Source organism: Cavia porcellus, unplaced genomic scaffold, assembly GCF_034190915.1.
Source record: "Cavia porcellus strain 051 isolate PalLab524CR breed Dunkin Hartley unplaced genomic scaffold, mCavPor4.1 scaffold_5, whole genome shotgun sequence".
NCBI classification, from domain to species: domain Eukaryota; kingdom Metazoa; phylum Chordata; class Mammalia; order Rodentia; family Caviidae; genus Cavia; species Cavia porcellus.
Genome location: NW_026947488.1, coordinates 40,798,878 through 40,816,598, shown reverse-complemented (window position 1 = coordinate 40,816,598; position 17,721 = coordinate 40,798,878). Strand labels below are relative to the sequence as shown.

General features: G+C 42.0%; 1 protein-coding gene across 1 annotated transcript in view; it reads left to right on the top strand.

The window, feature by feature from the left end:
- Sptlc3 (serine palmitoyltransferase long chain base subunit 3) overlaps nt 1–17,721 on the top strand; it is a 148,627-nt gene that overhangs the window by 102,995 nt on the left and 27,911 nt on the right. The window contains exons 9-10 of the mRNA XM_063248687.1: nt 5,229–5,448; nt 11,338–11,464. Of these exons, the coding sequence (XP_063104757.1) occupies nt 5,229–5,448; nt 11,338–11,464 (347 nt within the window). The remainder of the gene's footprint in view (nt 1–5,228; nt 5,449–11,337; nt 11,465–17,721) is intronic.

Genomic DNA, 17,721 nt, shown 5'->3' with positions numbered 1-17,721 from the left:
GGGTTCAGGACATCAAGGTGACCATGACAACACACTAAGGACACTCAGAACAGAAGACTTCCAGAAAGGCTTCAGGAGGTGACAAGAAGGATGGGAGAGTGTGTTCCAAGCAAGGTGGGGGTATTTTAGGAGGGATTAAAGGCAATGTGCCTTCTCCTGTAAAAATTTTTGTAATTTAAACATTCACTATAATTTTCATTTTCACCTCATACAGGGTGGAAAGATTTTCAAGCAACAATCTTGGGGTGCAATCTATTACATCAGCTTATTCATTCCAAGGTTTAGACAAAGTCTCATTTTCTATGTATGTCACTTGGCAGAAAGATTTCTTTTATCCCATCTGATTTCTCTACTACTTGGTATCTCCTCATATGGTCAGCCCCAACAACACGCACCATGTAGGAATATACAGTGAGCGTTAAAAGTGGTTGAAAATTTATTACAGTAAAAAAAAGAAAAAACTATTGAGGAACTGTGGCTCTGAATGACCTGACACTCTTTGTTCACAGAGAGCCTTGTCACCAGGCTCAGTGGAACCTGTTTTACATCTGTAAAATCAAGCTAGCTTAAGTGGAGTTGCAGAGAGCTGCATCTCAGTGGGAAAGATTTCATAAGACTGTTCCAGCTCACAGCTACACCAAAAGATGAAATTCCAAAGGGCCCAGGTTAAAAAATGTGAAATTAATAGTCCACAAATACACTTCTGCTTTTGAGAAGTATATTAAGGGCATACACTTGGTTGATAATTGCCCAAAGCTTCCTTTGAATTTTAACCAATTGGTGTTTTTCTCTTGCTTGTGGGCAAAATACTACCTTTGTAGAGAGTTCACATGCAACAATTTATTCATAATTCAAAAAAAAAAAAAAAGAACACATAATAGCCAAACTGGAAAGTTTGAAGCTATTTTCAAGATAGGAAAACCTAGGTATCAAGACTAAGAAAAGCGTAAGACTGCAAAAAAGTAATGATAATAACAACAATGATAATGTCATCATCAACAGGTGCTGCTATCTTTATGTGTAATATAGAAGAGTCAAGATTCGGAGGCAGGGAGACTGGGGATTTAGCTCAGCGGCATAAGTGCCTGCCTTGGAAGCAGGCAGTCGTGAGTTCGACCCCCGGTACCAGTAAAAACGAAAAAAAAAAAAGATTCAGAGGCAGGTCTGGGACTGGGTTCATAGCTCCGTGTGCCTGTCTATGGCTGAGAATCCTCCGTAGGGCCCTTTTGTAAATATTAAATGAGATCATATAAGATGACACCAGCCTCAGCTATAGGAAACAAGAAAGAGGTGGGTCATCTTCATCCTGAGATTTGCTTGTTGTCACTTGAGAAAATTGCAGTTTGGAAGCCAAGAGGCTGCTTAACTAACAAGGCTGTTTGTTCTTCATCTGTCCAGAGGGCAGAGAACACTGGAAGACATTACCCATGTATATACACTTCCCACGAGCAGGTTTGAATAAGCCTCCCATAAACCCTCAAATTACTGCTAACGTGAGGACACAGGCTTAGAGACCTGGAAAACGTACCTTTCCCCCAGGTCAGATCGATGAGGTAACAGAGCTGGAGATAAAACCAGTGGCTTTGGTAAGACAAAGGCTGGATGTAAATAGAAGCTACCTACCTGTACCCAAGAAACTAAATATGAAAAATACACAGTTGCTCACTTGTCCTTTCCAATTATCCTACTCATACCTCAGTTTCCTCTGTAAAACAGAGGGATGGAAAATCAGTCTACAGTTCAGTGAATCCATGATTTGGACATTAAAATTACAATAACATTATTGTAAATTTTACGATACATATTTTCTTAGTACTGTTTTTGCTTTGTTTGTGTTTTTGTTTTGTATTTTTGATTTTGGTTTTGAATTTTGATTTTTTAGATGCTGGGGATTGAACCTCAGGCCTTTGCTCTGAGCTATATCTCCACCCTTTTTTTATTTTTTATTTGCAGGCAGGGTCTCCCTAAGTTGCTAAAGTGACAAGACTGGGCTCAAATTTGCCATCCTCCTATCTCAGCCTCCCAGATTTCGGGGATTACAGGTGTGCACTGCCATGCCCAGATCCATACCCAGAGCCTAAACTTTTTGAAGGTTTGTGTGTCTCAGAAGTTTAGATTTCTTATCAATTATTAATGCTTGAAAAAGATACTATGAGAGAAGGGTGTCTCAAACAACCTGGGACATAAATTAGCATGGGTAGAAGTTAAGCTTTCAGAATACAAAGTTTCAGAAAGTAATACGTAGGCCTTCCAAAATACACATGCTAATGTCTCAGAATGCCGTACATTCTAAAAATGAGGTCAAAGCAAGCCATTCTCCTCCCAAAAGTGTAAGTTTAAAGACTGAAAATTTCATTGATAAACTCTATCCTATGTTTCTATGGTTTAGACACAAAACCAGAGAAAAAGGCAAGAGTCTGGTTTTGTTTTGTTTGGCTCTGTGTGATGTTCTGTTTTATTGTTGAGACAACTATGTTCAGGCTGGCCTTGAGCTTGGGATGGTCCTCCTGGCTCAGCCTCCCAAGTGCTGGGATTATAGGTTTGCACCACCACACCCAGCTAAGAGGCATCCTTCTCCTCCTTCTCCTCTTTCACCTCCATCTCCTCCTCCTCCCCTTCCTACTCTTCTTCCTCATTCCTCTCTCTCTCTCTCTCTCTCTCTCTCTCTCAATCTCTCTCTTCTTTTTTTGTTTTGGTCCCAACAAGAAGATATTTCTTCCATACAAGCTGGCTTATATGTGGGGGGAAAAAAATGATGAGAAGAATTTTTTTTAAAAAGCCTTGTCACTTAGCTAATACATTGTTTAATAGAAAAGATACTAAAAATTATTCACCAACTTGATGATCAAGGAATAATTCAAGTCCTTGCATGAAATTTCAAATTATCTTTACCTATAATTATAATTTAATTCATTTTCTTTCTACTGAAGTTAAAAACACAATCTTCTATTCAGGAAAAAAAGAATAAAATGCTGTTCTTTTCTCCTGTTTTTGATACTTTTTAACAACAGTTCATCAGAAAAACATCGGAATGATAATATTTTATGCATGTTTCAGACTTAATATCCCTCTCTAAGGAAAGGTTCAATTCAAGTTTGATAACATAGAGAGAAAGAAAACTTAGCACAGATGGACGTAACTATAAAAGCTGAGTTCTCCCTAGGAATCTGTGTGCCCTGCATTGACTCTGCAGTCATCGGTACTGTAGAGTCATTAATCTTAGAAGTGGAAGCACAAACCTGGTGGGCAGGCTCCTAACATGACTCAAAGCAGCCCCAACGAAGGATTGGTAATTTGCTGCCCAGAGTTCTATAAATGCTATTGCACATTACCTTTACTGCCTGCCAAATTCAGCTCCAGAACCAAGAATGGCTATTTGTGGCATGTCAGATTTTCAGCATGTTTGTGCTACTAATTTACAACATTTTAAAGATGTAAAGAAACTTCTAGAATTCTGAGAGCCTGTAGCCACTTATGTTGTTTGACACCTAGGAGCCACATTTCTAGAAAATTCAACATGACAAAGTCAAGGGCTCCCAGTTTCTCAGGTTCAGCCTCTTACTGCGAGGGTCTCCTCTTGCATTTCTCCTGAGCAGTAACGGTCCCTGGCCAAGCATTATGGGGCAGGCATTCTATAAGCATGACTTCCATCCACGGGTAGAAAGATCTTACCAATAGGGTGCCATCACTGCACTTACTGGGCTTACACAAAGATACTGAGGCAGAGGACATCATGAAAGAAAGTCACCCAAGTTCACAGTCAGCAAATGGTGTGGCCTAAGTCTAAGCTTAGGCAGTCAGAAGGCGGTGCTACCTTCTGTGAAATGGAGATAACTTTAGCAAGAAATTAATCCAAGAAAATTCTGCAAGAGAAACTCTATTTGATATCTCTTTCACTACAGTCCAAACCCAGGCATCCAAAATGACTTGTGAAGCACACATGTTTTGTATGTCGTACCCCCAACCCACCAACCAGTACTCTCCTAACTTCCATTGGTTTGAGTAGCTGTACAACTGGCTGGACTGTTTGGACCAAATCAATCTAACACTTATTTATGCATGTTGCTAAGATTACATTATGTGTAATATAATAAACCAATTAGGAAGGAGAGAGTTGAATTCTCTGATTCAATTGATAAGTTTTTGAACTGAATTGAAGGGCTGCTTGAACTGTTGGACAAGCTCCTTTGGCAGTGGGTGTACAAGTCTGTGTTCCCATAGAACTTGCCTCTGGATCCAAACCAGTGTAGTGTACACACAGCTGACAGAGTGCTCAGAGGACTGATTATACTCCAGAGTTCTTTTAAACCCACTGAGATCCAGAGGTGTCATGTAAATATAAGTTTAATTCTATTTATTGACTTTATTATTCTCTTTCCTGGAGGAATAAAAGTGCTTTTTTCAACTTACAATATCATGAGAAATAAAACACATGTAGGTCTAAAACAAAGGAGTCGAGGTGTAACAGTAGTCCTCAAAGTGCCCTTTCCAAACTTTGGAGCCGGCACGCCCTGGCAGCTTCTGTATTCTCCACCACCGTAGACTTTCCAAAAGAGGACTCTGGAGGAGCAGCCCAGCAAATTTTATCTTCAGTCTTTCCAGAGGTGCTGGTTCTCATCCAAATGCCGTTCCAGGAACAGAAAGAAGCTGCACCACCAGGTGTCTTAGGAAAGAATTTGATTTGAAAGTGAGCAATGAACATGGGTCCCAGGGCCATTCAGGGCCATTCTTTTATTAACACTGCCATGTCCTGAATAAATTCTGTGTGTTTTTAATCCCCTCTTTCAATCTTCAGCAAGAACTGTATTTAGATCAGCCAGACCTGGCCAAACAGGCAGTGGCAAGTAGATCAAAGCGGGTCCATGGAACAATTTAATTAACACTAACAGAATACGTGGAATCCAAAGCAGTCAGCCTAGTTGCAGTAATTAGCTTTACAAATAAACGTGGTCAACAATCGAGTCAATTGATGCCTTACTTGAGAATTAGTTATAACAACTCACTGAATATGAATTATTTTATTCAAGTAGCATAGATATGTCCAGCATCCTCTAGAGACCAAAAGGACTGTCTTAGCCACATAAATATGTCTTCAGAAAAAAAAAGCATGGCATGCACCTATCACCCCTGACTGGAGGTGGGGCAGACTGTGTGGGATGCATTGGAAAGACTGAAGGAGCATCCTGGAAGGTATTTGTTAGTTACCAGCATGTCTTCCTCTGTCCTAGCATGGAAGGTTCCATTGTGAATCTGCCCGAAGTTGTAGCCCTCAAGAAGAAATACAAGGCCTACCTCTACGTGGATGAGGCGCATAGTATCGGGTGCGTGGGCCCCACTGGCCGGGGTGTCAGAGACCACTTTGGACTCGATCCTGAGGACATTGATGTGTACATGGGCACATTCACCAAAAGCTTTGGAGCCTCGGGAGGTTACATAGCTGGAAAAAAGGTGAGAAATGAGGTGAAAAAGATAAGAAAGGAACTACTGGTGTCTTTTTTAAAAACCTGTGTCTGTTTGAAACCTGAACACTCTGGGGACATGATAACCAAGGCTTCTCTGAATTTCCTAAAGTCTTTAATTCACTTATCTGGCTTACGTGATTACTGCAGCCGAGTTACAGAGGGCTCACAGGGAAGTGAGAACAGGAATGTTGAAGCTCGTATCCCAGGAGCAAAGAGGAGCACAGATTGCACAATCATAGTATGATATAAAGATGCCAACAGTGGGCACAAAGTACAAATCATAAAGCAGAGAGAGAGCCCTCCAGGGTAGTATCAGGGTGTCTTATAGAATGGATGTCCATCTTGTAGACAAATAATGAGAGATTCTGTTTCACAAAGAGTGAATAATGTATACCAAGCCATGGAAGTCATGAAGAATGTTAAGAAAACTGTAAATACTTTGGTTTTGGTGGCATGAAATCACAGCAGTAGAAAAAATCAAGTGAACTGTAAAAGTTTTGATCAAGACACTGGCAGGATCAGGAATGCACTTGTAAGATATTTCTTCTGCACAATAACTTTTTCCCCACAGTGGACGGTAAGCCATGGGTCAAATCTCATCACTCTAATACTTCATGTGTATACTGAAAGGATTAAAGTGTGATCGTGTTTGACTTGTGTCTGTATCATTGAAGGGTCTGGGAACATAAAACAAGAAATATTTGAAAGAAGTGTTAAAGAAGAAGGAACAAATATTGAAACCCAGATTTGAGGGATAAGAGGCCATTGTCCTGCCCCTTTATACACACGCTTAGCCAACTGTTGATGGTCATCACATACAGACCCACCCCTGTGCCCAAGAGGCCGTGTGACAGTGGTGTCGACTCCACCTCACATGGCAGAGCAGGCCGGAAATGGTTGCACACACCTGGCGTGACTCCTTACCCACTCTCACCAGCAGTAGCCAAAGTTCAGCCTCCTGGTAAACCAGTCAGACAAACCAGAGAGTGCAGCAGGAAGCAGTCCTGTCCTTGAAAGTCTGTGATTTGAAACAACAGGCTTCCTTTCGGTCACGACACACACATATGCTTACAATGTGCAGAGTTCCAAACGGCCTGTAGCTTTCCATAATCACTGCCTCCTCCCAGACTCCAAGTACCATTTCCCCCTTCCTCCTTCCACTGACCTGTGGGAATTAGCCAGATAATGCTAAAAACACCGGGAAAACCCCTGCTCTCCCAAACTGCAGCTAAATCTGGGGACAGGTTAAATATTCCCCACCTGTCATAGCAGCGGGCACAGAAGGCCTCAAATTTAGGCCTCCCTTACCCAGGTGACATTGTGAGGTCGTGATTTCTTGATTACTTTAGCAGCAGTTCTGAGGTACAGAATCTTTACCAAGTGTAACTCTGCTTCCTGCACCTGAATAAACGGAAGCAAGCAGACCCTTGAAATGTCACATCGGGTAGACATCACATTTGCCTCCTCGGAGTGCCTTCAACTGACACCCCCCTTAAATAAAGGCTCGTGACCAGCTGCTCTGAAGATCCGCTCACTCTGATTCTCTTTCACGCTCCCAGAATATTTAAAAGTAGAGGAACTCTTATCTGCCTTTTATTCATTTGGAGGAGATGCTGGGCAATTGTGAAAATTACATTAATCGTAATTCAGGGAAAAAAAGTATAGCAAGTCTCCTTGAAATATTCGTTCTGTGCGTTTTTTAGATTCAAAAGGCTGCATCATCCGTTCTTCCCCTTCTCACCCTAACTTTCCATACCCCCGCTTCCCGCCAAAGTGTAGTTTTTTAATTGACCGCCAGATGGCAGCAGGAATTAGAGCACGTTTATGGACGCTCATGAACAAAACACCTTACTGAGATGCTACACAGTCCTAAAACAGCAAGATGCGAGACTCCGAACAAATAGAATAGTTTTCAAGACCTAGAGGGTGACCAGGAGTTAGACGGGCACTTAGGTGCGTGTGTGTGTATGTGTCGTCTGCTGGCGATTTAAAAGTCAAAGTCTCACGCACTTGGCACAGTTGGGGTGAAATTGTGATGAACCCAGATCAATTGGTTCTCTGCAGTCTTATGAGGCCCTGAAGTCACACAACTTGTATACCTGCACCTCTTCACCTTCAAACTGTTGTATTGTGTTCCTAAGAAATATATGAAGTTTCTGTTTAGATCATATACTTGATTCTGAATCATGAATAATTGCATAAAAGACTTTCATTTTCAGTCTGTTCTAAACTATGCTTTTTAACTGAAAAGCATAAAACTGAAAGGGCAGAGGATAAGAAAAACTAAAGATTTTTATTTGAAAAAATCTTTATACTTTTATTTAAGCAATTAGAGTACAGTTTTCAAAGTTTCAAAGCTTCACTATACATAAACTTTATATAGTGTATACATAGGTTGTTTTGCAATATATGTCTCATCTTTTGGAAGTTACTACTAAACATCTGAGACTCTAAACCAATGGACACAAAAGTGTCCAAATTAGCTATAAAAATACTAGAACCAACATTTTCTTGAAACTCTTAATTTCAATTTCCCTGTTGATGGGGTTCTTAGCAAATTTTTGAGATTTGACAATAATCATTGAGAGCCAAGTGTCTACAAGAAGGTAAGAATGATCAGACTCTGAAGTCTCTTTTGAAATGGCCATACTCATATTAGCATAAAAGGACTGTTTTCAAAAATAATGTCTGGGAGGTTCAGAGATTTTTTGCAGGGTAGATAGAGATCAGAGCTTTCTTTGCACATTAGCAACCAGATGAGCCATGAAAGAAAACAAGAGTTGGAAACAAGAGGAGAAAACAGGGACTGGGTGCTAAATGCTACCACAGAGAACTGGGCTCCTGTGCTGGCCTCAGCTTTGTCCTCATAAAACATCCTACAAATTCACCTCTGCTAACTGGAGCTTGCTGCTGGGCTGTGACCGTCTTTTCTCACCTCCGGGAAACAGCCAAAACAGTTCCTAAGGACCTGCAAGATTTGTGAATTTGGCTCATTCTGTGTTTGGAGCTGCGGTGGATACACCATGAAGTCTGCCTGGAGGGACTCCATGCTTTCAGACCTTTCTGATGAAATGCCAAATGACTTCTCTCCAGCTGTCAGGTCTCCGTATGTCAGGTCTTCTTCTTTGAAGAAGCCAATGGGGCTGTTTCTTTTTTAAACTTTTTACTTGCCCAGTACTTGGGAAGACATGATCAACACTTCCACCCTTCTCCAGTTATGGATCTGGAGTCCCCCTAGGTGCCTGCTGTTACCCTCTGGCTACCACACCTCCTTGGGCTGACCAGAGACTTGCAAATGAATGAAACAAAGGTTGCCCTTATGACTGACGAACTGCAGAGCTGGCAGTCTAGAGAAGGAAGTAGGATGGGACAACTGAGTTTGAAGTGATCATTAGCCCAGCAGCCTGCAGGCCACTTGTAGAAGCTGGCTCTGCTCTGGTGTTCTCAGCCCTGACTGTATTTAACAGCCCTTTGAAGTAAATAGGGGTCATGAAGTGAGTACCAAGATGTTTATTCTAAGAACCTCCTGTCTGATTTCCTCTTGAAAACCCTCCCTTGCCCTTGAACTCCAGGCCTATGGGTAAAGAAAATAATCAGGGTTTTGAACTTTCAAATGGACTTACAGGCCTCATTCTGGGGAGCCCTGTATTCCACCCTGAAGTAAGACACAATCCAGTCTAGCCTTGCAAAAGACCAAGTCCATTCTTAATTGATGGCTTGTGGCGCCAGGAACACTATCAAAGGAAGGAAATTAGGAAGCAAGAGCAGAGACTTTCCCCGACACTCTCCAGGAGTTACCCACAGAGCCCCTCCTGAGCCACACACACAAGTGAGTGCCCACCTGTAAACTCTGACTCTGGGAGACAGTGGTCTCTTCCCACGGAGCGAGAGAGCAGGACAGACAGTCACCGTGTCAGAGAGGCAATGCTGTACTGAGCTGCTTACTCAACTGAGAATACTCGTGCCTGACTTTCAGGAATTTGTCAACTTGTAAAAGAAAATTGGGGTTGAGGACCCTAGAGATCAAAAGAAGCTTTGTGTTGTTTCTTTCTCTGGTTTGATCAGTGATGCTTCCTAGGCTAACTCTTGCCACACTTGGTCCTAAAACTGCAGCTTTGCACTGTCTCGTATAGGCCATCAAGGCTTCTCACCATCATTCCTCCTTCTTGAGAGCAGGGATGGTGTTCTACACCTCTCTCAAACCCCAGTGTCTTTGAAGAAGAAGCAAAAGTAACAGACATGAAACATTTTCTAGATGGATCGGAGGTGGCCTAAACCAGTCCTCTGGGTATAGGACTATGTGAACTTGATTACATCAGGAGTCCTCCTCCTTCCCTTCTCCCTAAAATGGAACCGTGCTGTAGGTCAAGGGAAGTGCCATCAGGTAGGTAGAAGTTGAGCTGGCCTCTGGGCTGTCTTGGAACAAACTCACCTCAAGGCAAGCCTGCTCTGGTTTAGAGATAGGAAATGTCGCATTCCATGTCAGGATTCCAGGGCCAGATGCTTCGAGTCTAAATTCTTGTTCTGCCACCTTTTTGAATAATTTTCTGAACCCCTCTGTGAATCAGTTATCTCCTCTATCAAATGGGACACTCCTAGTGCCTACCTCAGAGAGTTCCTGTGGCATATAAATGACTTCATGCATCCAAAGTTGTTTAAATAAAGCCTCAGACAGACAGCCAGTATCAACCCTAACACCAGCCATAGCCCCACTGTGCTTCTCAGGGCCAGTCCCCCTGTCTAGTGTGGATAATCCTTTCTTGACAATGCTTCTTTCTCTCTTTACTCCTACTGCCACCACTCCATGAAAGGGAGGGGAAGAGCCAGGCTAAATGGCTTCACTCTGAGGTCTGGCACTGCCCATGTACAGTTATATAACCTTAGAATATTGTCCCCGCAAGCAGGGGAAGCTGGAATACAAACTCTCCAGGGAGGGTCGTGCTTTGGAGCCCTCCTCCTGCTCATGTTACCATGTCTAGCACTGAATTCACAGCCATTCAATAATCACCACTTACAACAGTAACAATAATGGCCAGCTATCTCAGGCATTCACGGTATACTGCTTTCCTTAGCTCCATATACGGATCTACTCATTTGATCCTCCTAATTCTACATCAAGGCACAAGGCCATCCTAAATTCATTTACATCTTGATGGAAAGACCTGCCAAGTTGGACAGCAAGGATGTGTGAGTACAGGAAATGGAAGAATTATCACCAATCTTTTGCAAACAATCAGATACACGTGCTTTCTTTTTTCATGCCTCTATACCTTTGTTTAATTTCACCCTTCTTCCACCTTTCCTTTCAAATTTTCTTCTTCATCTATCCTAATTTTTCAAGGCTTAATCCGTCTCATCTCCTAACTGGAACATTCCTTATCTATTTCAACTGCACACATTTGCATGTACTGTTATTTTTCATATGCATTTTGCATGTGCTTTTCCATGGACACAATTATATGTAAAATTTTCAAGGACAAAAACCACAACTTATATTCTCTGGGCACTCCTGAATACTAAATTAGTGCTTGTATATAGTAAGTACCCAAAAGATGTTTCAGAATTCATTTTTTTTCTTCACATCTCTCTTTTTGCCTTAGAGACTTCAACTCTAAATCGTTGGCAACCTCCACCTCCTATACAGGTGGAGGTTTACAGATTTTGAGGGAAAGACTATAAAGAAAGGGATAAAAGGAACAAGCAGCTGGCAATGCTCACTGAAAGTTGGTCCACATTTTCCTTTCGAGTTGCATTGATGAAACCTCTTTTGTTATTGCAATGGGGAAAGAACTAGATGTGGTTCTCTAATACCGACTGTCTAATACCAATCCTGAGATTTATGTGCCACCTTTCTGGCTTTTTTCCTTTACTTCAGGACCTTGTGGATTATTTACGGATTAACTCACATAGTGCTGTTTACGCTGCATCCATGAGCCCCACTGTAGTAGAGCAAATCATCAGGTCACTGAAATTGCTCATGGGACTGGATGGGACCACAGAAGGTAAGACTGCCACTCCCACGGTTCCTCTCCCAGACCTCTCTCTGTTACCCTGCCTCCTTCTCAAATGTGCACCTTTGTCTACTGCCTACAGCTGTACCACCTGGAACGCGCCCTGTCCTGACGAATACACATCTTTGTCTTACGAAGTCAAATTTTTACATTAGGACAGATCATACATATACTGGGATTGCTTTGTTTCTTTGGTAAATCAAAGAAAACCCTCTAATTCACCTCTTGAAACTATTTGTGAATTTGGATACTTTTACGTAATCACTTAGGTAAAAACAAACACTGTGTGTTTGTCTGTGAGTATTTCTGAGCGTGTTTTCCTGTGCTTGTCTCTTGTATTTCCCTGAAGTCAATTTAATATCAATTTTTCAACTGTTTTATATTTTTAACAGTCAAAGATTAGACATGGAAAACCACCAGAGGCCATCTGAAGACCAATCTGTGGGAAACAAACATACCTTTCTAGTCACTTCTTCCCCATAGGGTCATCTCAGTCAAAATGTGCTACCTTACTAAACTAAGACAAGTTTAATCTTCTTTTTGAAGAATTATTGCTTCAAAGCCTCTTAGAACTCTCCCTCTGTCCTAAGGTCTATTTTGTAGACCTTCTACCACATGACACACACAGGTGGAGGCACAGGGATGGGTAAAGCGGTTCCTTCTGCCTGGTACTGCAAGCTAGTGAGTACCTGTATAGAGGTAGCAAACTATACAACCCTGTACCTGGCACCCAGCTGAAATCCCTGTGCCCATCCCGCTGTCTCTCAACTCATAGAAAATCCTGAGTCATTTAATGTACACTTCCAGACCTATTTTTGATGAGAGGATATCAATCATTATCCAATACCCATTAAAGCAGCAGAGTACTTTTCCACAAATGATTTTGTAAGAGATCTTACAGGCTGAGCATTGTAATCAGAGGTTTGAAATGCTCCAAACTCTGAAACTTCCTGAGAACTAAGTATAAAATTCTGCACTTTAACTTCATCCAATAAGATTCAGCCAAAATGCAGAGGCATTAAAAATACTATATAAATTACCAGCAGGCTATATGTACACAAAATATAAATGACTTTTGTGTTTAGATATGGGTCCCATTCTCAAGATAGTTCATTCTGAAATTTTTTTTTAATCTGAAATTCAAACCACTTCTACTCTCTAGTTTTTCAGATAAGGAGCAACCAATATCCTTTGTATTAGGAAGATAAGAACAGTGATCTGATTGAATTAATGTCGCTGCTTCATATATTGATTGCACCAAAGCCCTTTACTGAATCCCATAGCTCCCCAAGACACTTGAAAAACAACATGAAATATTTTTCACTTGAGCAGAAAAATGGCGTACAGGAGAAGTTTCTTTTCCTCCATACAAAAGTCAGTGTTTGGTAAATCGTGAAGGTCTTTCTAGGATAGCCTTTGTGTTTACCATTCTGCCTCTAGCTAAGTGGTCTTTGTGAAAAGGAAATAAAATCCAGTCTAGGGAACCCTGAAAGTACAGATTGTAGGTAGTCACTGGGATTTGACTGCTGGGATGCTACTCACTGCTGTGTGTTCTCAGGCAGATGACCTATCTGTCTGAGCAAGTTACTTAGTATCTCCGTGCCTCAGTCCCTCCAGCTATAACATGAGGAAAATAATACTTTCATGTCACAATTTTGTGGGAATTAGTTAAGTCTATCTATCTAAAATACATTGTGGCTAGAAACATTTATTAAGTATTATATAATTGCATGCCATTGTTATTAGCTATTGTCCCTAAAGTGTTTGTGAAGCATCTGAACACATCTCAAGGATACTGTAGGAGGGGTAGTTATGATAGAATTGAAGCAGGACTAGATGGCCAAGGTCCTGAACTAGTCTAGATAAGATGGGTAAGGTTACCTTAAAAAATAACCCTGCACTTAGCTCAGTGGCATAAGCACCTGCCTAGCAAGTGTGTGGTCGTGAGTTCAATCCCCGGTACCAATAAAAACCAAAAAGACAAAAAAATAACCCTGCAAATCCCTGTGGCTTAACAGAATCAAGACCCATTGCCTGGTGCACCGAGGCTAATGAAATAAGTCAGCTCTGCATAGTTCTCGTGCATGAGGACAGTGACACAAACTGCTTCCAGCTTGAGATATGGCCATGTTGATACAGGATCGCCACGGTTACCAAAGGAGAAAGAAAGGGAAGATCACCCTGGAAGTGACACTTGTCCCATTGCTTACAGTCCACTGGTCAAAATTATTCACATAGCTATGCCCCAAACCAACAGTGCAGGTAAATTCAGGGATATGAGTATTGGATAAACAGGTATTTTCTAATCTTTTATCACTGACGCTATATAGAGCTGCAATGACTCCCATGTGAGCCATCAAGTTGAATTTTTAAAGTTTGTCTGAAATCATTGGCTTTCCACAGTCATATTAATTATTTTCTTGAACATCAAGTACTTTTTAATGAAAAATCAATAATTTGAGATGTAAAAACTAGAGATGAATTGACTCATATTGAGACAAGTTGAAAAATATGACTTGAAAATTAGCCTAGGTCTCAAGAAGGCTTTTCACTGATTTATTGAACCCGTGAGTGCATCCATTCTCAGAATAAGCAGATTTATATGTGTGCGACTTTGCAGGTATCCCCGTCCCTCCTCTGGACTGGTTTACTTCTTCATCACAGGCCGGGATTACTCTGTTTATCTTATCAGAGTTGAAGATCTACAGAAAGTTTTGTCTAACAATCATCCATCATTGATTCTTCTTTCTCTGAGTTGGGGTAGTTCTCCTCTCTCTCCTAGCCTTGTAATTAGGGGATTATTTTGTTATTATTTTCAACCTCCTACTTAAAGCTTCATTTTATTCCTCTTGCCATTTTAGCAAGGAGTGGGGCGGGGGGGGCAGAAAATGCCATGCGTGCAGTCTATTTCCTGAGCCAAGATAGGAAAACCAGGAAAAAAGATAGGACTGTTTCTTTTCAAAGAAGCGAACAAAGGAAAATAGCAGAAAAGCAAACTTACAGACTCATTGGCCAAGTCTCAGGTGGTCCCAGCTGGCACATCTTTCAATGAATTCAAAGGCACACAGTGAACAATCACATTGGCCTCATTTACGACAATGCCTGCTTTAAATAAAACGGACAGACAGGTTAGGAGTGCTGCATTCGCTTACCCCTTCTGCAGAGATAGACTGACTCCCTGGGTAAAGTTGCCCGTGCTCAAAGGGATGCACTGTGTCGGGGTAAGGCTGCCTGACAGGATCTGAGAAAGAGGAGCCTGGCTCCAAGCCTTCATCTCCAGCCCACTTCACTGCAACTGTGACTGGAGCCTTTCAAGGCTTTGTTTTGGGTTGAGTTTGAGGAGTACTTGGCCAGATCTGTTCCTTGATGAATGTCTTCACTTTAATCTGCAATGCAAAGCCATACGCTTCAAAGAAAGGCAAGCTACAGGAATAAGGTCAGTGTTCCTTTGATGCCAAGGTTCAAAGATGAAATAGCAGTCCCAGTGAAATGACAATGTTTATGCACAAACAGCCACCTCCATTCTGCAGCCAGGCTGCTGGTAGAGTTAATGCACTCAGACTGAGGGACTGCAGGCAGGCTGTGCATTCCATATGCACCAAGGCCCGTTTAATCTCCCGGCCTGTCACTCCGTGCAGTGCAATGAGCCCCAAGTGGAGATTTGATTTCTCCATCCTTAATGGATGTTGGGTGGTCCCCAACCAAACCAGTGCTGTAAGCCCCTTAAGGGCAAGAAATGTGTCTTGAATTAATTTGGTGTTCCTCTGAGTGTCAGACTCAGTACTCAGCTTAATAAATATGTCATGACTCAACTTCTATCTCACCAGCCTGTTGGATTTCAGGTCAGTGTTTATGCTAAATAAGATCATGGGAGTGTTGTTCTCTGAGGACTGGGAGCTGGGAATCCGTGCCACGCCAGTGGTGGAGGCTGACAGCCTCACTCAGCGAGTGAGTTTCCTTTAGGGAAGACTGCAGCCCAGTATTTTTTATTTCATCCAGCACGGTACAAGCAGCCCCAGGAGGGTGAGCCACAAACCACACCAGCTCCCCAAAAGGAGGCCTTGTCAACAGTTGTCTCATTTTGTTTAAATCTTGGATGCACATTTTTCAATTAGTCACCGTTCCTTTTCAACTCCCAACCTTCACCCTGCCTCCCTGCTCCCCCTTTCCTTGACTCCCTCTGAGTAACCATTCATTTCTCAGATATATTAAAGGTTAGAGGTGGGGTTGCATGGATGAAAGAGGCCAATCTCTAAGGCCAGACCAGGTGGGGTGTGGTGGGGTCCACCCTTAGCTCCAGGACCTTCTTAGCCTCAGGACCTCCGGTGACAGCTGAGGACATGGAGGATAGGAGGACGCGTGGCTGTAAATGTGGCATGATGCTTGGCACACATTTAACATCCAATAAAGTTACTATTACTTTTAGTTTGTCTGCTTTCTTCCCTTCTCTTTCCAAATTCTCCAGCAACTTCTGCCCTTCTCAGAATTCTCCCTTACTCTCATATCCGATCTCCTCCGTTTTATCCAAATTTCTTTAACAGTTCTTTGTTGTATTTCCAGAATCTCGTCATGTCTCCTGTCTCTACCACTCCCTCAACTTCTCTGGCCTGGGTTCTTAAAGTAGCCCCTAGATATTTCCCCAGCTATGCATTTGCTTTTTAATATTTGGTTCTCCACAGAGAAACCAGAATCATCTTTTTATTATGATTATTTTACTCATACAAATTTGCAGAATACATTGTGATAATTTGTACAGTCCATGCAATGATCAAATCAGGGTGGTTAAAAATTCATCTCCTTACACTTTCACAATTTTTGATTAAAATGTTATAATTGTACATATTAATGGTGTGTAGTGTGATATTTAAATGCATGTACAATTGTGTACTGACATTTCTGTCTTCTTACCATTATGTTGTGCTCGGAGTTTTTGAGCAGCCTGACCCTAACTAGTGTGCCCCCTCATCCCTCTCCTTCACTGCTTCGTTGGCTTTTTTTATAGCATTTATGAGCATCTTAAAAATTATACACATATCTGCATATTTCTGGTTTTTGTCATTGGAATGCAAAATCCTAAGCCCAGGAGGAGAAGCAGTTTGCCTATTTCATTCATTATTCGAATAACAGAGCCTGGCAAACATCGGTTCTCAACAAATATTTATTGAAAGATAACACTCTTCTCACTTTCCCTCTTAGCTCAGCAAATAAACATCTCTGCTTTTCTTTCTCTGTGCTTGAATCCTTCCTTCCCCAGCATTTTATTTTTTTAATGCTGGTGCTGGGGATTGAACTCCAGGCTTTCCCACTGAGCAATATCCTCAGGCTTTTCTTATTTTCATTTTGAAACACTGGCTAAATTGCTAAATTGCCTGGGCTGGGCTCAGACTTGAGATTCTCCTGTCTCAGACGTGGAAATGCTGACATTACAAGTGTGCACCACCTTGCCCAGCTCCTCCCTGTCTTCTAAAGACGCTGGCCCTTTTCCTCAACAATGATCTTGTCAGTTTCCCTAATCCTAAAAAGACTTCCTTTGCCCTCTCTTCAAACAGTCACATTTCATTCCTCCCATGGCAGCGAGTCTCCCAAGAGTGACCTCTCTGGCCTGCTTGTCCCTCAGTTCTCAGCCCCCTCAGCCTGCCCTCTGCACTCTGCCCTATGAACTCTGACCTCTCCAAGGTCACTCTGTAGCTACTCTGCTTTTCCTTCTCCTGCCAGATTGGCCTTGACCTGTCTGCATCATGATCTCTTTGAAAAGAGTCTTCCCTTGTTACAGAGGCACGCATGTCCTCTGGTTTGCCTCCTGTTTGGTTTACTCTCCCTCCCCTTTTCTGCAAGGCCTCTTCCTCTGTGTTTGTCAAAATCCAAAAGACCATCTGTTCCTTTTACCTTTCCTTCTCTATTAAATATCTTCCTCCATTGCCTTTGAATAAAAATGTGTGTCAGAAAAGTTCAAATAGCTTGCTAGACACGCCCTAGAGGATTTCTGAAATGTCTACACAATTCCAAACAGCCCCAGGGAAGCTGATGCTGATGCCATTGGTCCAGTGACTGAATTTCAAGAACTGCTGCTGTTTAATGACCTTGTGGTCCTCTGCTCTTCCCATCAGACCCTAAATGATGGTTCACATCTTATGAACAGAAATTAGCACTGGCCATCAGCTCATGGATAATAGGCCTTCAGTGCCTACGTTCAGGTTGAGCTGAAAAGAAATGCATCTGTTCCCAGTTGTGCCATGATGCAGATGCTG